We start from the raw sequence: 21631 nt of genomic DNA, 5'->3' as shown, positions 1-21631 counted from the left end.
TTTTTCCGTAAGATCTTAGAGGGTCAATACACGCAAGACCTTATGACAAAACCAGAACAAACTTTCTGGCCACCCAACATTTTGGATAACCAGGTTAAATAAAATATACAATTTAAATGAATTTACCTGTTTGTCTTTGCTTTTTTATTATGGCTACTAGAAAATTTTGTATTACATACGTGATGAATTATTTCTCTTGGACAGGACTGCTGGCCTAGAAAATATCTAAGACACTGGCTGCTCTACTATTCTAAAATACTACCATTGTCATAAAGAGGTAAGAAGTATAACTTCAATGAACTAGAAGAAATCAATTGATTTTGGCTGAATTTGGTCTGTCTTAAAAATTTTAGGATTTCACAATTGTCCTTATTTCCAAGAGTAGACTTCAGAAATTCTTACAGTCACTAAGAAGGACATTTATCTCTAGGCTTCTAACTTTCATCCTGTCTGAATTCATCACACTGTACAAGCATCATCTGATGACGACGATGAAAGGAAAGCACCTGCTTCCACAGGTCGAAACTCCCAGGGGCGCCTGGCACGTGGTACAGGGTCAGTAAATGTCGGCTTCCTTCCATTGTGTAACCAGGGCTGCCTTGTAACACACCGTTCTCTAGCTGCCCCCATTCCCTCTGTTTTGATTTCTTCTTCCTCCCTGGCCCAGAGGTCAAAAGAAAGTAAGTAACAAAAGTAGGAAATAAATAAGGATTTAAATGCTATCTGGTGCCTTAGCCTTGAGCTGAGACACTGCTTTCAAACTGGAAACTCTCTCATTAATACTGGCATTAAAAAGTCCCAAGACAAACAGAAGAATTTAAAGTAAACAAGTTCTAGGAATCTCTTCCTGGTTTGCAATTATGTTGACGATATTAGGTCAGAATTATGGTTGCCTCTAACACCTGGAAAAAAATGAGCCACCATTCTTGGTTTTCCCTCCAAGGAGACTACACCAGAATAAGTAGAAAGGAGTACATAACTTGTAGGCTGTGTTCCAGGGCTTCTAGACTGGGCATCAGAAACCTGGAAGGCATGTCCCATTTTGAATAAATATTGTTATAAAATAGGGCTAAATGTCTTAAGGTGAAAATACACCTGGGTCCCAAAATGTAACTGAAATAATATAAAAAGGTGTTCTCTTTTTCTTCTTTCTACTCAGAAACTGGAGCTGAGGTGCAGGTTTTGGCATCTCTTCATTCATATAAATAGGACTTCATGTGTCTAACAAACGAAAGTCAGATCAGATCAGATCAGATCAGTCGCTCAGTCGTGTCCGACTCTTTGCGACCCCATGAATCACAGCACACCAGGCCTCCCTGTCCATCACCAACTCTCGGAGTTCATTCAGACTCACGTCCATCGAGTCAGTGATGCCATCCAGCCATCTCATCCTCTGTCGTCCCCTTCTCCTCCTGCCCCCAATCCCTCCCAGCATCAGAGTCTTTTCCAATAAGTCAACTCTTCGCATGAAGTGGCCAAAGTACTGGAGTTTCAGCTTTAGCATCATTCCTTCCAAAGAACACCCAGGGCTGATCTCCTTTAGAATGGACTGGTTGGATCTCCTTGCAGTCCAAGGGACTCTCAAGAGTCTTCTCCAACACCACAGTTCAAAAGCATCAATTCTTTGATGCTCAGCCTTCTTCATAGTCCAACTCTCACATCCATACATGACCACAGGAAAAACCATAGCCTTGACTAGACGAACCTTTGTTGGCCAAGTAATGTCTCTGCTTTTGAATATGCTATCTAGGTTGGTCATAACTTTCCTTCCAAGGAGTAAGCGTCTTTTTTTTTTTTTTAACTTTACAATATTGTATTGGTTTTGCCATATATCGAAATGAATCCGCCACAGGTATACATGTGTTCCCCATCCTGAACCCTCCTCCCTCCTCCCTCCCCATACCATCCCTCTGGGTCGTCCCAGTGCACCAGCCCCAAGCATCCAGTATCGTGCATCGCACCTTGACTGGTGACTCGTTTCATATATGATATTATACATATTTCAATGCCATTCTCCCAAATCATCCCACCCTCTTCCTCTCCCACAGAGTCCAAAAGGCTGTTCGTACATCAGTGTCTCTTTTGCTGTCTCGTATACAGGGTTATTGTTACCATCTTTCTAAATTCCATATATATGCATTAGTATACTGTATTGGTGTTTTTCTTTCTGGCTTACTTCACTCTGTATAATAGGCTCCAGTTTCATCCACCTCATTAGAACAGATTCAAATGTATTCTTTTTAATGGCTGAGTAATACTCCATTGTGTATATGTACCACAGCTTTCTTATCCATTCATCTGCTGATGGACATCTAGGTTGCTTCCATGTCCTGGCTATTATAAAGTGCTGTGATGAACATTGGGGTACACGTGTCTCTTTCAATTCTGGTTTCCTCAGTGTGTATGCCCAGCAGTGGCGTCTTTTAATTTCATGGCTGCAATCACCATCTCCAGTGATTTTGGAGCCCAGAAAAATAAAGTCTGACACTGTTTCCACTGTTTCCCCATCTATTTCCCATGAAGTGATGGGACCGGATGCCATGATCTTCGTTTTCTGAATGTTGAGCTTTAAGCCAACTTTTTCACTCTCCACTTTCACTTTCATCAAGAGGCTCTTTAGTTCCTCTTCACTTTCTGCCATAAGGGTGGTATCATCTGCATATCTGAGGTTATTGATATTTCTCCCGGCATTCTTGATTCCAGCTTGTGTTTCTTCCAGCCAACTTTTAGGCTATTGAATTAATACTAAAGCAAGTTTAAATTTCGTGATTTTAGGTGATTCTTCAAGTAAAGATGGGCTATACCTCTACTAGACTACTTGTCTGATACAGAGAACATTTACTTCTGTATTTACTGAAAAGAAAGAAATGCTTAAGAAAATTGAAGTAAACTGGACACTAAAGACAAAATATAATACTTAAGAAATCGTATTAGACAACATGTTAGAGATGTTAGATAAGAAATGAGATATAAAAAGGCAAAGAAGGAAGATTCTTATCTTTCTCTACTTATAACATGTTGAGACAAAGTATACTATCATCTCAGCTATGTAAAAATTAGTCTCAACCCAAATTCCTTGAACCAAACTTGATGCTAGTTTTAAAGTATTTTAAACCAATAGTTAATAAACTGATTAAATGTAGAGTAGGGTATTATATACATACTGTTGTTCAAAGCAGGAGATATGCAAATAATTTTACCACCTTGCACCAGGTAGCAGGTAAATTTTCATAAGAAATACCAATTATTTATACTATTAAATAATTTGGTAAAAAAAAAAGTGGATAATAATTTCAAATTCTGCTACTCTAATACCAAAAAAAAGGGGGGGGGGGCAAAAAAAAAATCACTTCATGGCAAATAGGTGGGGAAGCAATGGAAACAGTGATAGACTATTTTTGGGGGGGCTCCAAAATCACTGAAATGGTGACTGCAGCCATGAAATTAAAAGACGCTTGGAAGAAAAGTTATGACTAACCTAGACAGCATATTAAAAAGCAGAGACATTACTTTGCCAACAAAGGTCTGTCTAGTCAAAGCTATGATTTTTCCAGTAGCCAAGTATGGATGTGAGAGTTGGACTATAAAGAAAGCTGAGCACTGAAGAACTGATGCTTTTGAACTGTGGTGTTGGAGAAGATTCTTGAGAGTCCCTTGGACTGCAAGGAGATCCAAGCAGTCCATCCTAAAGGAAATCAATCCTGAATATTCATTGGAAGGACTGATGCTGAAGCTGAAACTCCAATGCTTTGGATGCGAGGAACTGACTCACTGGAAAAGACCCTGATGCTGGGAAAGATTGAAGGTGGGAGGAGAATGGGATGACAGAGGATGAGATGGTTGGATGGCATTACGGACTCCATGGACACGAGTTTGAGTAAACGCTGGGAGTTGGTGATGGACAGGGAGGCCTGGTGTGCTGAGGTCCATGGCGTCGCAAAGAGTTGGACATGACTGAATAACAAAATTGTCCAATTTCTTCATTACACTGATTTCTTAAGCATACATTTTCAGATTTTTTTTTCTAATTTCTAGTATTTAAAATCATGCCTAATCCTTTTCTATTTTTATTTCTATAACCTCCCCCAAACCCACATTTTTCCTCCTCCATCTCAACTAATAGTTTATCCTATACTTTGGTTATTTCTTTTCATATAATATTTGTCCCTGCCCTATCTAAGTACAATTACAGTCAAATCCATAAATAGCTGTAGCTGAATTAAGCTGTAGTATTTGATGGTCCTGCAATGTCGATCTTACCTAAATTTTCTTCTCTCTCATCTTTCCCTCACAATCTTTCCTTTCACTTCAGTGTTACCTTCTTTACGCTTAGATTTCAGCTTTCATTCCACACATCAACAACCCCCATACCCTCCCTCATTGCCATGTAGCACACCATTCACTGTTTAACGGCAAAAAGTATTCCTCACTTGGTCATCCCCATCTGTACTTTATTTCCCCATTCTCCAAAAATTAAAACATGCAGCATGGCTCAATCATTTTCTCATCCTAAAATTTAATATGGGTCCACCTCCTTTTAAAAATTCTAATTTTAGAAACACTTGTCCATTAAGGCAAAATCTTTCAAATTATTTTCAATGGCTTCTAATGAGATTTAAAAATTAGCCACAAAACTGAACATCCACCACCCACAACACAGTTACACATGGCTGTCCTAATTAGAAATGTAAGGAAATCTAAATCAATATATGTATAGTATAAAAAATTTTTAGAAGAATGAGCTAGAGATGAAAGAAACTTTTAAAATGTCTTGCTATCCATATCTTTAATACTTTTGTTAAACCAGTATCTCAAAGTATAATATATACATAGGATGAGGTTTGACATTAATGATAATGGATATAAATTCGTATCTCATACAGTTTCGTAAACTTTTTGTCCGATTTATCAGATCTGATTGAAAGTGAAGGGGAAACGTGTTAGTCTCTCAGCTGTGTCCGACTCTTTGCGATCTCCTGGACAGTAGCCTGAAAGGCTCCTCCGTCCATGGAATTCTCCAGGCAAGAATATTGGAATGGGTTGCCATTTCCTTCTCCAGGGGATCGTCCCGACCCAGGGATCAAACCCGAGTCTGCTGCACTTCAGGCAGATTCTTAACCACTGAGCCACAGGGGAAGTCCTAATCACATCTGATTAGTCTGTGTTTTTATTTAGGTAGCCAAGATTTTTATTTTGTAATGTGTTTGATGAGCTCTAAGTAGGAATGTAGTATGTCAGCTTGCCTTTTCCTTTTTCACCAGTATTTGTGTTACTATCATTACTGTTTTCATCTTGAAGGATTTTTCCCTCGTAAAAATCTGTCCAAATGTTTATCCACTTGATGAGGGTTGATTTTTGGTAAAATAAAGTAAATCCACGTAACTGGGCAGACAAAAAACACAGCAGCATACTGCACAAGGCTAATAAAAGTGAACAAGGGTGAGGCCACCACACACGCAGCTGATTCAGGACTCTCTGCGTGTAGCTCATGGCAGAACCATCTAGTCCACAGACCACTGGCAGTAGGTGTATTAAAATATTTGCCAAAGATTTTTTTCAGAGTTCTGACATTTTCTTCCCATATGTTCCAGTACATTGTTTTAGAGACCAAGGCAATGGCACCCCACTCCAGTACTTTTGCCTAGAGAATCCCATGGACGGAGGAGCCTGGTGGGCTGCAGTCCATGGGGTCGCTAGAGTTGGGCACAACTGAGCGACTTCACTTTCACTTTTCACTTTCATGCATTGGAGAAGGAAATGGCAACCCACTCCAGTGTTCTTGCCTGGAGAATCCCAGGGACGGGAAGCCTGGTGGGCTGCCGTCTATGGGGTCGCACAGAGTCAGACACGACTAAAGCGACACAGCAGCAGCAGCAGCAGCAGCACTAAAAACTAGACTCCTAACATAGAGCTGGTTAGTTCTCAAATGAATATTTACTTATCGAATAAAAGCAACATATCCGCTATTCTGATCTTTCGGGATGTTGTTCACATTATGTCCGAGGATCATCATGGTCATCAGTTCCTGTCTCCAGGGAAAATTTTTGAAGGCGAAAACTTAAGGGGGAAAGGAACTGCTTGTAATGCCAAATCTTCTTCAAAAAAGATCTATATCTTTGCTTTGGTGTCTTTCTTTAATACACTTATTCCTAGATTTAGTTTGTAATTTTTGTCCTATATTGAACGCTTTTTTGTTCGTCATTTTCATTTTTAACTAATGAAGAGAAACCTGTTAGTTTTTGTATATTTATCGTGTATCACAAAGGAGATCAGTCCTGGGTGTTCATTGGAAAGCCTGATGTTGAAGCTGAAACTCTAATACTTTGGCCACCTGATGCCAAGAGCTGACTTATTTGAAAAGACCCTGATGCTGGGAAAGATTGAGGGCAGGAGGAGAAGGGCAGACAGAGGATGACATGGTTGGATGGCATCACCGACTCAATGGACGTGGGTTTGGGTGGACTCTGGGAGTTGGTGATGGACGGGGAGGCCTGGCATGCTGCGGTTCATGGGGTCGCAAAGAGTCAGACACAACTGAGTGACTGAACTGAACTGACCATTTCAAAATTAATTACTAATTGCACTTGTTTTCTACTAAAGTCTCCCTGAGTTCTCTGGGCATTAAACAGTTTGAAAGCAGAAATAATTTGTTCTTTTCCAAATTTATACCAATTATTTACTTATTCTGTCTTATTTCAATGGCTAGAACTGCAAAAGCAATGTTTAATAACAGTGGTGATGATGTAAGTAATGACTGGAAGTATTTGTCTTGTTTCTGATTTTCATGGAAACAGCTTTAGTATTTCATCAATTTGCATACGATGCTTGCTTTCTTTTAGGGGGACCATCCTATTTTAATAGTTTCCTTTTATTTCAATGTTATTAGTTTTTAAGAATCAGAAATTGTTTATTTATAAATGTACTTTTGCTTCTAATGGTACGATAATCTGGGATTTCCTTTAAAAATGAATGTGTTGGCAGACTTGTGAAACTGATTCAGTAATTACATATTTTTTTTTTGACACATCTTCCTGGGTTAGACTGGCTTTAAGTTATACTTATTTACAACTGACATTTTCTTTTTGGAGTTTCTATAAGATTTTTGTCTTACGGTTTTGAAAGTTTCAGAATATTAGTATAATCAATGTTAAATTTTAATAGTTTGAGGCTGCACTATCTGACACAGTAGCTACCAGATACATGTTGCAATTTAAACATCATTAAAATAAAACAGAACATTCAACTCCTCAGTCCCACCAGCCACTTTTAATTGTTCAACTGCTACCATATTATATGACACAGATGTCACACCCAAAACAAAGAAAACTCTTTCTCAGCTTTAAAATTCTATAGCTTTTTCCATTCCTGTTGTTAGTGCTGTTGAACCTACCCAAGGCACAAGGCTCCACGTCATTTTCTTGAAGTCCTAACAAACCTCCCAGACCAAACCAATCTTCAATCTCGTGAAACAAGAGGAAGTCATCATGCAAATGAACCGGATTTTTTTTTTTTAAGCAACAGTAAAGAAACAAGTCCTTTAATCTACTGGCTATACAGCAATCTTTATATAGTAAGTTGTGTATAATACTAATACAAAGAAAATAAAAAACATTTATGCAAAAAGTACCCCTCAAGAAAGAGCAATGACAAATCGATCGTTAAGTTTTAAATTATTTTTCATCCCTTGTGTAACAGATACCATAATGTGATGTCCAGAGCAAACTTTGACCTCCAGCTTTATTATACTGACAGATATTATCATGATAGATATAGTTACAGAGAGCAAACCACAAAACAAGCAAAGCTGATATTCCAATGACTTCATCTATTTCAAACCAAGAAAAGTTAAATCCAAAGAACTCTTTTAGAAAACAAGCTTATTTTTAAATTCTCTTTTATTCAATTCTAATGTATTGCCATCAACTAAACCAATTTTGGTAAACTAGAAGAATACCTGCAGAGAAAACCCATTTCCTTTGTTAAAAGCAGACAAGTACTAGCTTATTAAGAGCCTTTTGTTTTCAGACCATGAATTAAAGTTTCTTTTTAATAAAACTTCAAAATACTGTTTTTAAATAAACAAAATTCTTCCTGTTCTCTAATCTTTACAACACTGAAAATCTGTGTCCAAAAAGTTTATAAGGATGGTCAACAAAAGATCTTCTTTTTAATCACAACTGCCTTTGAAAATGATTCAGCATCCATTTAAGCCCACAAATAAAAGCTTTACTTTTATAAGTTTTCATTAAAACTGCTATTTGTTATGGGTGCTTAAAATCTAAAATACAAGTCTTTCTTCTAGACAAGTGAATCGACTCACATTTCGTAATATTTCTTTGTTTGAAAGAGTGCTTTAAAACATTAATTACTTTGCCAGGAAGGAAAAATTCCAGTAATTTAGTTTTACTATTCCTTTCATACTTCTGAATCCTCAGAAATTCAGTTTTGTGGTAAGTTGACAAGACTATGTCAGATGCCAACAATCACTTGTTCAGTATTTTAAATCTATTAACTGTAAATGTCTGGTTATGAGTGATGTTGAGCATCTTTTAATGTGTTTGTTAGCTGTCTGTATGTCTTCTTTGGAGAGGTGTCTGTTTGGGTCTTCTGCCCATTTTTTGATTGGGTTGTTTGTTTTTCTGATATTGAGCTACACAAGCTGCTTGTCTATTTTGAAGATTTGACAATGTTTCTTAATGAATTCTATCTAAAGTACAAGAGGAAAAAAAGTCAAATATTAGTTTCTAAATTTAATTTTTGTTTTTTTGGTTTTTTTTGATACAATAATATGTACCACATACAGTTCCATTTGTAGTGACTAGGGGAGAGAATTTGGAGTGGGAAGAGGAAATATTACACACAATAATCTGAACACCTGAGCTTGTGTGAAAATCTTGAGATTTTCATTTTTATTAAAATTTTAATTTGTCTCCTAAAAGAGTGGGTTTGTGTCAAACCAAAATGATTCCTTCTGGCATTGGTTTCCCTCTTTTGAAATCATGACCCACTTTATGTTGTTCTGCTTGCTTGATGAGTGCTTCTTCTGGATGTGCTGTTTATATAGGAAGTGAAGGGACCTGCTCTGTAAGACCGTGCCTCTTGGGAAGTCAATGGAATAGTTCACATATGCTGTGATTTGGCTCTTTTTTCAGGAAAAATGTTCTGTAGCTCCTCAGTCCTCCAAGAGGATCGACAGGGTACAGCAGTATAGTTTTGGTATAACCTTCACCACTTTTGGAAAAGAGTTAACAAAATTCAAATCTTTCAAACAGCTACTGCCTACTCAGCACCAGACACTGAGTACTGTGGATGATACAAAGATCTGACATATGGTTCCTGAAGTCCCCTAGGACATCTACAAATAACTAACATGCAGCAGGAAACTACAAGTATCCCAGGGACTGTGAGCTTAGGAGAGATTATATCCAGCTACGATTGGAGCTTGGGAGTGGGGGAGGGGCGTGCAGACAGGTCAGTAATAAGTTCATAAAGGATATGCAAAAACAGGACAGGGCAGGGACTCATGGAAAGGGGAAAGAAACGATAGAAGAACTGCAGATCTCAGAGCAGGTTTCAACTTCTTCAGAGGACAGAGCACATGGAAAAGGAGCCTTAACATTAGCTACAGTCAAAATAATAACTAATAATCAAATAGGTTAAACCTATTTGTATTCACTAATATTTTATCTCTGAAACAAACCAATCAGTCTAACCACAAGAAACGTATATACAAGGAAAATCTACAAACTGAAGCAAAATTACTAAGGTGCATTGGAAAATACACACACGTACACACACCCCCCATACAGAAAAAGAAATCCTTTTTTGTTTCTTAATCATTGAGAGGTGTGGAGAAATGTTGAACTACAGCTCCACCAGCTTACCACTATCACAGATTCCTTTTAGGCTGTCAGTATAAAACTGCAGAATGATTCCCTAGCATTTTGTTCTAAACCCACAAATGAGACGGTTATGTGACCAGCTGCAGCTCCCTTCCTGCATTTCAGAAGCTCTGGATACCCACACACTTGCGGCTCTGTATTACCTCACACAAAAGACTGGCAGTTGGCCAAGAAGCCCCCGCCATGGTGTATATTCCCCAAGGTTCAAGATCTACCACTTAATTCCAATTCAGCCATGAAATGACTTGTACTTTAGTACCCTATACCAAATGAAAGCAAATTAAATTCCAGTCCAAGTTAATAAAGGTATTCCCCCCAAATGCAATATACAAAGATGTTAAAGTACATAGTCTATTATTTTTAAAGAGACCTACAAATATAATTCTACTCCATTAAGAAAATTCTAAGATAATTCTTTAAATTTCTTCAAGAGTTACTATTTCTTCATCATCTTACCAATAGCAACAAAACCCACTGTACACAGAGATCCAACTGTGTTTCCAAACTTCCCCATTAAGCATCTCACGCACACTGCTAAATAAATATCAAGAAGAATGAATATTCTCAACATCTGGTGCATACAGACTGACACAACCTACAATGATGACTTAGCAACAGATACCTCCAGAATGATCTTAATTCCTGCCGTTGAAGGAGAAATACTTACAACTTGACAGAAACACACAGTGCTGTCAGTTAGATGGTTGTGTCATTCTAGTATGTAAGTGTCCTGAGGGAAAGGGGGAAAATCTAATGAAAATACTTTAACACCTTGGCCAATGCTTAATTTTTGTAGGAAGGAGTGTTTCATGGCATTAAACAACAATAAACTAGGTTCAGAAAATCTTCACAAGGTTTTCGCTTTCACTGATGCTTTCGCCTGCCTCTAGCTTGTCTCTCAGGTCTGGACATCGTCCACACAAAGGATCACTGAAACAGTAGTGATCTGGAGGACTAAATCTTAATATGGTTTATTCAGCAGCCACAGCATTATAACCGTGAACTTGTAAAAATGTAAACTTGGGAAGCCACTGACCCTTTCCCCCTGCCTTTTGATGGATACCTTTCTACAATACAACAGTCAACCAATGATGCAGAAAGCATACAACTTCAGTAGAGAGCGTGAATCAAAAGCAGTATTTGGACCTTAAACCCCCATTCCTGCCCAGTATTGCCTTCATGTATTGTTTCTGCCACACAGCATTCGAGGGCTGTATGGCAAAAACCAAAACCAAAGGGCTCCTTTCAATGTCAAAACCTTTCAAATTCAGTAAAATGATTAAAAACAATAAAGACTTATTCACAACTTACTAGTCAAGGAAAGAGATTTGCTTCACACCAAAGTGAAACTGTAAAATACACTGACTCTCTGAGCATACCAAATAGATGTGGATTGTTAAATATCACTTGTAATCTAAATAACCTGTTCTAAGTAGTCAGAAAAATTCTCACTTTACTGTCATTTATATGAAACAGACATGCATAGTGTATCACAAAGAGAGAATAAGGCCTCCAATATCCTTTTACAGGATGTGATACTTAAAAAAAAAAAAAATTAGCCTGAAGGACTTCCCTGGTGGTCCAGTGGTTAAGAATCTGCCTACCTATGCTGGGGACTCGGGTTCGATCCCTGGTTGGAGAACCAAGATCCCACATGCTGCAGGGCAACTAAGCCCGATTCAGCCAAATACATAAAAAGAAAAAATAATTTTAAAAGGAATTAGCCTGAAAGACTACATGCAAAGTTCTTAACATCTACCTACAGAGAAGAGGAGGAGAGTGGAACTGTGTTTGGACAGGAGAGACTGTCAAAACAATTTTTTAAACAAAGAAGTGAAGATTTTAAGATTATGTAACAAGATGTAAACTGGAACAGTAGGAACATGGATTTCTATAATGTTATTCTTTAATTAAAAACAAAACAAGAAAAAGAAAAGAAATCATAATGAACAACAATAGTAACCTTTCATTTCCCTAAAGCTTAGTGGGATGGGAAGAAGAGGCAGCCAAGAAGTGGAAAGGGCCGTGCAAGCTTACATCTGAATGACTAAGGACAGGCAGTCCTGACAGCCCCAGCCCTCTGTGCATCCCCACAGGTCCAGAGGGCAGTGATGGCAGCCCCCACTGGCTTAGAGACGAGGGGAGGGGAAAGAGCCAGGAAGACAAGCAAACACTTGTACACACATAGCAAAGGAATATCATTTTCAGAAAATATCAATACTTACCAGTATGTACTGTAGCTACTGCAATCCATACACACCGTGTGCTGTGCTTTTTCTTGCTTTTCTGATTTCTTATGGTTGGTTAAGGGTATTTGTGCATCTTCATAATGTTTTTTTGCATGGCCATTCACATACCTTCCAAAAATCAAATGAAAATATATTTTAATCTAAATACTGCTTTGGAAGTTAAAGTAGCAGGAGATGATAATAAAATTAGATGGTAATCAAATAAGAATGAGAAAGAATTCCTCCTAATAAAGTACATTCAGTCCTGTAAGAGCATTCATCACTTGGTGATTTATTAAGCTGAGTTCTTAAAACATGCTCCTTTTTTGCAAACATACAATCAACTTTTAATTATACACAAGACTAGGGTCAGGCAAGGAAAGGCACTATCTATTTAAATCGGTTTTAATACCACCTATCAACTCCTTTGCTGATTCTTTTGCTAGCCTTTTCCTTTTTTAAGCTTTTCTCAGGCTGCTAGCCCCCAACTCAGGCTATTATCAAAGACAAGCTTTGTAAACTGATTTATTCAATCACTGCCCACAGGGCCACAAGCTCTGCTTGGGTTTCTGCTTAATATAAAACATGAGAGTCAGACATGGAAACAGGATAATCTCCCATCTCTTTCTCATCAATATGGCTTCAGATCTTTTATTTGAATGCCTGAATAATCACTCCACTAACATGGAAATAGGGCTTGTTTAAAAGATATCCTAACAAAACACAAATCATCTCAAGCTTATATAAACTGTTATTTCTTACTACATGGACAAAGATAATCAAAGGTTGACTATAGTCATAAAAATTTTCTAACACTTTGCAACTCAGATTTAATAAATCATTTTATCACAAAAAGCAAAATGAAATTTAAATAAAGTTTCATCTATACCTTTGCCTAAACACTGTACAATATAATGCCATAACTGACTACTACTTAAAGACCTTCATAAAGCAAAAACTTTCCAGTTACTAGCAAACAGCCAGTTTATAGAAGGTAAGGCCTAACTGTAAACTAAGAAGAGTCAAAACAAATGTTGCTTACGTAGTACCAAAATCTGCTCAGAGAGTTAAGGTGACATTTTTCTCATAAGGTTCCTTAATTGTACAGGAACAACACTTACCTTGGAGAAAGTAGGATAGTTTGTGGTAAGCAGGATAGTTTTTGGTAAGTAGGGAGGATCACGGGCTTCCCTGGTGGCTCAGACAGTAAACAATCTGCCTGCAAAGTGGGAGACCTGGGTTTGATTTCTGGGTTGGGAAGATCCCCTAGAGGAGGGCATGGCAACCCACTCTAGTATTCTTTCCTGAAGAATCCCATGGACAGGGGAGCCTGGTGGGCTACAGTCCATGGGGTTACAAAGAGCCGGGCATGACTGAGTGACTAAGTACAGCAGAAGGAGGATCAACTAGCAAGCCCAGCCTCTCTACCCAAGGAAAACTAGAGGCACCAGAGGCACTACTAATGTCAGAATGTGATCATGTTTCCTCCCATTTTTTTTCACTATAATACACATAATGAAGACTTGTGTGTAGGGTCTTCTGTTCACAAAAGTGGACTAAAATGAATTTTAAAATATAAATAATGATTAAGAGTATAAATTCAAAAATTAGACAGCCTAGGTTTAAAAGTAGGCTTTGTCACATGCTGGTCTGGTAAGCTTGGGTGAGTTACTTCACTTCTCTACTTCTGTTTCTCATCTATAAAACTGAGATAATAGTACTTACACCCTATGGGCTGTTAGGTGATTATTATTATAATCCATGGCTCAGAATGCACACGTGCATGAATGGATGAACGAATGAATGAATGTCAGTTTTATTTTACTTGCATTTTCCTTTATATGCTTAATTACTATCCATTCAGAATCTCAATAACATAACTGCTTACAAAGTCATCACATTAAACAAACTTCAAGACAACACACTGGACAGATCAGAAAACATCCAATATTTAACTAAAAGATAACTTCCAAGGAACCCTATAGGTTCAATATCTAATCAGCTCAATGCCTATGCTTACGTGTTTTTTACTGCGTCATGAAAAACAACAGTAATATTTATGAGTACCCTCAGAATCCCATAAAAGTCAATATGGAACAATGATAAAGGCATTACCATTTTCAAGTCTTTGAAAACTGATAATCTGGACAGAGTATATAGTTCTTTACTAACCATACTGTAGCCTCTAAATGTACTAGATGTTTTCATGGTTGCTATAATAAATTTCAGTGATAAAGTAAGAAGTGTATTAAAGATGACATTAAGATTAGCAATGTTTTGGCTAATATTCAAATATATATCAGAAGTTAACAGTCATGGATAAACTAACATAAAAATAAACATTTCCCTCATCCAGTTTTAGATTTTAACCAGATAATTTGGTCTAAAAAAGGAAAAGTGTCATTATACAACATCACAGATTTTTTAACAATACAAAAACTGGAAAAATAACTTAAATGGTATGGTGTAATAATGGCCAATAAGATATATAACTCAAATATGCTACTGATAAACTGTATTTCCTAGTTGAAAGAATATTCAATTTAAGACTCCCCTATAGACAAGAGATCTAAATTACTAAAAAAAATCAGAATTCTTGGCAGTCAACACCCAGGATTACATGATAAAAGAAAAACAGCCAATCAACTGTATAAAATGAAGATTCAAATGCAAGGTACTCTCATTATCTATGTAATCTACTTAATCATATTTCTCTGAAACTATGTCAAATTTCTAAACCTAAGATTGATTGCAATTGGAAACATACTACCTACAGAGCCTGGAAAATTTTCCATTTATCTTCTGATACTTAGAGAACCATGTGTTGCTTGCTATTAAGAACCTTCATCTCTCCAATTTTTGAGAGTTTGTCAGGTCTTGTTTTGACACATGACCTTCCAGATTTTGGCTGTAGAGCACTAGGAGACAACTGGAGGACAGAACTATATAAATTTTATTGCATTATAATTCTCACCTCTCAAAATCTAGGAGAGGAATCTGTCTCTTCAAGTGCAGAATTTAAGTGCTTCTACTTTTCTTCTTTTTTTTTTAAAAAAAAGTTATCTGTACAAAGTATTTTCAGGTTCCCCAAATCCTAGAGATTTCAAAACCACAACAACCACAATTAAGATATGTAGTTAACATTTTCCAAAAGCACTCTTTAAGTGTACATGGAAAAAAAATACTCAATTCCAGGACTGAAATATGAAAAATCAATCGTTAACTGAATGAAGATGCTCTGTTCATGCATGTGTTTACAAATAATAATGGGGAAGCCACCCAAATAAACACAATATAAATTTCAGACTGTAGGACTTAGTATGATTTCCCATCCCCTTGCTGCTAAGCTACTAACTTCTGAAGTAAATTCAAAGCAGATTTTCTAAGCTAAAAGAGCCATAGAAATAAAGTGCCTACTACCCGGCAGACCAAGTCTGATACTTATTTGAGTTTGTGTTAGAAGAAAGAGTTACTAAAGTAGTTGATATTTAAGTAACATCATTTTGAAGCCAAGAACTAGGAAGACATGCTTAGGCTTGAACCGGGTTTGGAAGTGTTAAGTCCCTAGAAACCAAAAATGTCTTAATGGAACAGTGAAATATTTGGTATGTCTTAAACACCATTAATAATGAACTTCACAGTGAGACCATTTTCAAGGGAATTCTTTATCTGTTTTGTTTTCAGAAGAATGATATGGTATCTTGGATTTGATTCAAAGGTCAGTAAAGGTAGGGATGAGGTAGGTAACAGGTGAAAAAAAACTGGCCACATGTCAATCAAATATTACTAGTAGATTGTCTTGATCATCAAATTAATTCTTCTGAGTATCAACAGAAAGTATCCACCCCCTCCCCAGCCACTAGAGTTTCCTCAGTTCCACCGCTGAACAAAGGGATTCTGTTAGGAGAGGGAAGCCCTACAGAGAAGTATGTACACACCATGATTAAACAATGGTGCTAAATAAATCCAAATCAATAAAACTTTGACCAAGGCTTAGAGGAAAACTGAAAATAAGCCAGTTGGGAAGTTAAGTAATAAGAAGTATGTCACCTACCTTCCACAGTGGACACTTGAACAAGTCAGACAGACCCAGGGGCTCTTGTTGGACCGGCACACTGATGAAAGAAAAACACACAATATACCAGTTGTGTCATTTATTTCCCAGTTTCTCCCCTAATCTGTAATACCACATCCTGTGATTAAGTTATAAATTCCATGGCTGCTTAGGTGCACGGAGGCCACAAATCCCCGCTTTGTGAGTGCATTTACACAGAATGGCTGCCTAATTACAGCGACACGGCAAGGAATCCCAACACGTGTCCACAGCAGCTGCTCACGGTCACTGTTGACTCGACTCAAACGGTGTAACCACAAGTTAAACACATTTCTCCTTCGTTACTTAGTCCTTTCGGCATAGTCTCTGACAAGTTAAGGACAATCTATTGTCTCATTAAAAATGTTTTTTAAGTCTAATTCTTTAAATCACATGTCTTTACCATACAGATCATAAGCTGCTATAAATGACAACATTTTCAGTTTGTTTAGTGAGAGGCAAAGCCTGAGGATACAATTCGGAAGACTAAGCCCAATTCTTCCCAAATTAATGCCTCAGTTGCATTAAATATAATTCTAAAATTATAAATGCATGTAATTCTTGCTGAGGGTATAATCAGGATATTAATTACTTTGAGTATTTATTATGGGGATGAGGTAGGCAAACAGGGTATGAAAACTTTTAAAATATCGATTACAATTTTGCTTGTTATTTACTTATCCAATTTTTTTAAGCCCTATAAACATAACAGTGATTTTAAAAGGGAAGGGATATAAGAATCACCTGAAAACAACTTTTTCAAAATACACATGTTCTCTGGGCAGAAACATCTACATTGAGGTGTGGACAGAAGGACCAAAGAACATGTCTATTTTGAGGAATGTAACTTCCCAGGTGACTCCCTGAGACAACTACTTGAGAACCACTAGGCAGCCTCCTAGGGGCATGAGAGGGACAGCACCACCAACACTCAGGATTATAATAAATCAGCAGCCTGGCATACAGTATACGCTCAATAAACACTCGTTGAAGCGAAATTCAAATGTCTTAATTCAAGATACTAAGCTCTTCCAAGATCTGATCCCTACTATGTTGGTCTTGCCTAATCAATATGTCACAATCAGCCTTTCTTATTGCTAAGAAAAATTAGCCAACACTGGAAATAAAGTGACTCAGCTGAAGCTGAAACTCCAGTACTTTGGCCACCTCATGCAAAGAGTTGACTCATTGGAAAAGACCCTGATGCTGGGAGGGTGGGGGCAGGAGGAGAAGGGGACGACAGAGGATGAGATGGCTGGATGGCATCACTGACTCGATGGACGTGAGTCTGAGTGAACTCCGGGAGTTCGTGATGGACAGGGAGGCCTGGCGTGCTGTGATTCATGGGGTCGCAAAGAGTTGGACACGACTGAGTGACTGAACTGAACTGATGACCATGTATAGGCCACCTCATGCTAAGAGTTGACTCACTGGAAAAGACTCTGATGCTGGGAGGGATTGGGGGCAGGAGGAGAAGGGGACGACAGACGATGAGATGGCTGGATGGCATCACCGACTTGATGGACATGAGTTTGAGTGAACTCTGGGAGTTGGTGATGGACAGGGAGGCCTGGCATGCTGCAATTCATAGGATCGCAAAGAGTCGGACATGACTGAGCGACTGAACTGAACTGACTGAAGAATAAGCCCTTTCAATATATAACGAAACACATTATATTGATACAATGAATATCCCAAAGATATTTAATTATAATACCATTGTGTGATCTGCTGTTTACTACTGATTAGGACTCAAATTCCATGAAGTTACAGGTAAAGTTGTAGGATTTTATTTGGTACAGATAATATCTGTCCAGCATATTCCAAGGGCTGTGGTTTTACTACCCTGCAGGACATTAATTGATTTTATATCTAACCTAGCAATTTACTTCAACATTCATTCTTCGGTGTCTGCATTCACTCAATCCCTCAAATGCTCTTGGAACCAGCTTTACCATCCCACTGGTTCCCTCATTAATGAGTTAAATAAGCCTTTGACATACATTCATTTTATATTTGTGTAGGAGGGGAGGAAAGGGCAAGGAGGAATAGGGGAGTACAATCATATGTTGCCCAAGGGACTCTGCCTGTCTGCCCAGCACAGGGCTCTAACTATTCGTGCATAAGAAAGTTTGTGCACGCACACATGCTCAGTAGTGTCCAACTACACCCCATGGACTGTACCCTACCAGGCTTCTCTGTCCGTGGAATTTTCTGGGCAAGAATAATGGAGTGGGTTGCCATTTCCTACTTCAGGGGATCTTCCCCACCCAGGGATCGAACTAGAGTCTCCTGCATTGGCAAGTGGAGTCTTCAACTCAAACCAGCTGGGAAGCCCATAAGAAAGCTTTCAGTGGTAAAAATCCCCTTCCAGTTAGTTAACCAAGGGCTTTACCTTTCCTTATTGCATTATATCAACTGCTAAGGGCCATCCTGAAGGCATTTTAGTTTTTTACTCAACAAACTCAAACCAAGTTTGTTGTATGTGCATATAAGTCACATGACAAAGACTAATAAGAAGAATGCCAAACTGCTAGCACCTATTTCACGCAGGTACATGGGAAGACCACTGTGAGGCAGTCTCGGCTACGGGCTTTTTATGTGCATCTGATTTATATCAATAAAAACACGACAGTCTTATAGTTTGAAAAGAAGACCTATAAAGTATATTTTTAAAAAGAAAAATAAATTAGAACACTGTTTACTTGAAACAGATAATCCTGGTCTGAGATACAATTTGAAGGATTAAAAAACTACAAATATTATCTAGTTGTATTCCTCCACAAATCTTTTTCTTTTAGTAAAGACTAAGAAATATTGTGATTGCAGCCATGAAATTAAAAGATGCTTACTCCTTGGAAGGAAAGTTATGACCAACCTAGATAGCATATTCAAAAGCAGAGACATTACTTTGCCAACAACGGTCCGTCTAGTCAAGGATATGGTTTTTCCTGTGGCCATGTATGGATGTGAGAGTTGGACTGTGAAGAAGGCTGAGCGCCGAAGAATTGATGCTTTTGAACTGTGGTGTTGGAGAAGACTCTTGAGAGTCCCTTGGACTGCAAGGAGATCCAACCAGTCCATTCTGAAGGAGACCAGCCCTGGGATTTCTTTGGAAGGAATGATGCTAAAGCCGAAACTCCAGAACTTTGGCCACCTCATGCGAAGAGTTGACTCACTGGAAAAGACTCTGATGCTGGGAGGGATTGGGGGCAAGAGGAGGAGTAGACGACAGAGGATGAGATGGCTGGATGGCATCACTGACTCGATGGACGTGAGTCTGAATGAACTCCGGGAGTTCGTGATGGACAGGGAGGCCTGGTGTGCTGAGATTCATGGGGTCTCAAAGAGTCGGACACGACTGAACGACTGAACTGAAGAAATATTGTATTCAGTCTGGAAAAAAAGTTTAATATGATCCTGAAATAAGTAATTATAATAGTAAGTTGTTTTGTTTTTTAAGACTTGTTTTAGGTGGGCCATTTTTAAAGTCTTTGTTGTATTTGTTACATGTTTCTGTTTTATGTTTTTTGGGGCTTTCGCCACTAGGCATGTAGGATCTTAGTTCCCCACCAGGGACTGAACCCACGCTGGCTGCATTAGAGGGCAACGTGTAACCACTGGACCTGCAGGGACGTCCTCAGGCCCCAAGTTTTTAACCATTAGAGGGTTTTGCTTTTTGAACTATGGGAAGATTATTTTTGCTCCTCCTTTGAATGAGGAAAAGAAAACCTAGAACAAAATCACTGTTGTGTTCCCTACCAAGTGTTCATCCCCTTCCCCCACCCCGATGGTTGTATAGTATGTGTATGGACAAAAAATACATACAAATTGTGATCTAATTTTTCTACTCAGTATAGTAAATACATTTCTTCGTGTTGCTAAATTAGAACATGCGTGCATGCTCAGTCACTACATTGTATCTGACTCTCTTGCGATCCCACGGACCGCAGCCTTCTAGGCTCCTCTGTCCATGCAATTTTCCAGGCAAGAATACTGAAGTGGGTTGCCATTTCCTACTCCAGGGGATCTTCCCAACTCAGGGATTGAACCCACATCTCCTGCATTGGCAGGCAGATTCTTTAGCCACCAGGGATGCCCACTAAATTAAAAGAGTGTACTCTCATCTTATAAAATCTCAGTTACCTCATAAAGTTTTAATTCCTTAAATTTTAGAAAATATGCCCTAAGGCTGAGGGAAGGAAGAATAGGGAAGAAACTGCCTAACAGGTGTAGGGGGTGATGAAATGTCTTGGAACAAGATGGAGACGATCGCTGTGGGTGTACTGAATGCGCTGTGTTTAGCTGCTCATTTCAGAATGGATGATTTGGGGACCCCCGGGGGCCACAGGCTGGGGCTCGGCACTTCACTGTCGAGTGCACAGGTGCGGCCCTGGTTGGAGAACTAAGATCCCACAGCTGCACAGCTTGGCAGGAAATAAATTTTTTAAAAAATTTTTTAAGGTTAATTTTACGTTATATGAATTATACTTCAGTTAAATAAATAAATAGGTGCTTAAGACGGGGATAAGGAGAGAGAATAAAAGGAAGTGAAATAGTGCTGACATTCCAAAACACGAGAAACAAGTGAGTGTGTCTCTTACTAAATCTCCAAAAAAGACCTCATTTTCTAAATTAAGAAACCAAATTTCTTCTATCACAAATATTTACAATAAGAAAGTTAAGATTTAATGTGTGATAGGACATTTGGTCTTGGCTATTTAAAGGACAGTACTCTCTGAGTGCGTAATACTTTCACAACAGAAGACCATCTGAAGGCTAGAAAACTACAGAGAATAGGGTTATTATGAAGCCATTTATTACACTGCTTCGGTGAATATTCACTCTGTTTAAATATCCCTCATTCAAATTATGAAACCTTTAATGTACCCAGGAAAATCATAAAATAGAAGAAAAACTGCTGGCTGTAAGTTAAACCCTCAATTATTGCTACAAATAGAACAGGTCATAACATGAGTAAAAGACTACTACAAATAATCTTAAAATCATTCTAATCATCTTAAGGGAACGTATCTTATTATAAAAGGTAGTCTCAGTTTACAGACAGATAGGTTTCAGATTTATCTGTAGGATGAACACATTTCCTGTGGAAACTGCATTAAAGGTTTGCAGGCTATTCTATAAAACTCTATAAGAACCATTACAAAACTGAAATACTATATTCTGTGTGTGTGTATAAAATAAAACCATACACAGTCAATAAAAATGTTTTTAAGCTATAAACTATTCAGCAAAACATAAAAATATTAAACAAAGGTTTTTATTTTTTAAATGGTAAATGCTGGTACTTAAGAGAAAGCGGGTGATAAGGATGGAAACTTATAGAAGTTCAGAATGACAAACCATAACTGAGAACTCATAAAGGCTCTTTTTATTAGGCCTAATTA

At 38.1% G+C, this 21631-nt stretch overlaps 1 protein-coding gene across 6 annotated transcripts in view; it reads right to left on the bottom strand.

Annotated features, from left to right (window-relative positions):
* Positions 1-21631, bottom strand: part of USP3 (ubiquitin specific peptidase 3) — a 103128-nt gene that overhangs the window by 58675 nt on the left and 22822 nt on the right. For 2 of the 6 annotated variants that reach the window (XM_070378052.1, XM_070378054.1), the window contains exons 2-3: positions 16185-16245; positions 12128-12259 (exon numbers count right to left, since the gene is read on the bottom strand). In XM_070378052.1, the coding sequence (XP_070234153.1) occupies positions 12128-12259; positions 16185-16245 (193 nt within the window). Of the gene's footprint in view, positions 1-12127; positions 12260-13251; positions 13350-15104; positions 15225-16184; positions 16246-19101; positions 19200-21631 lie in introns of those variants that run through there. The other 4 variants (XM_070378051.1, XM_070378053.1, XM_070378057.1 and 1 more) reach the window with 4 other exon arrangements.

The sequence above is a fragment of the Bos mutus genome, chromosome 10, assembly GCF_027580195.1.
Source record: "Bos mutus isolate GX-2022 chromosome 10, NWIPB_WYAK_1.1, whole genome shotgun sequence".
In the NCBI taxonomy this organism is placed as follows: domain Eukaryota; kingdom Metazoa; phylum Chordata; class Mammalia; order Artiodactyla; family Bovidae; genus Bos; species Bos mutus.
This window is presented reverse-complemented; position numbering and strand designations above follow the sequence as displayed.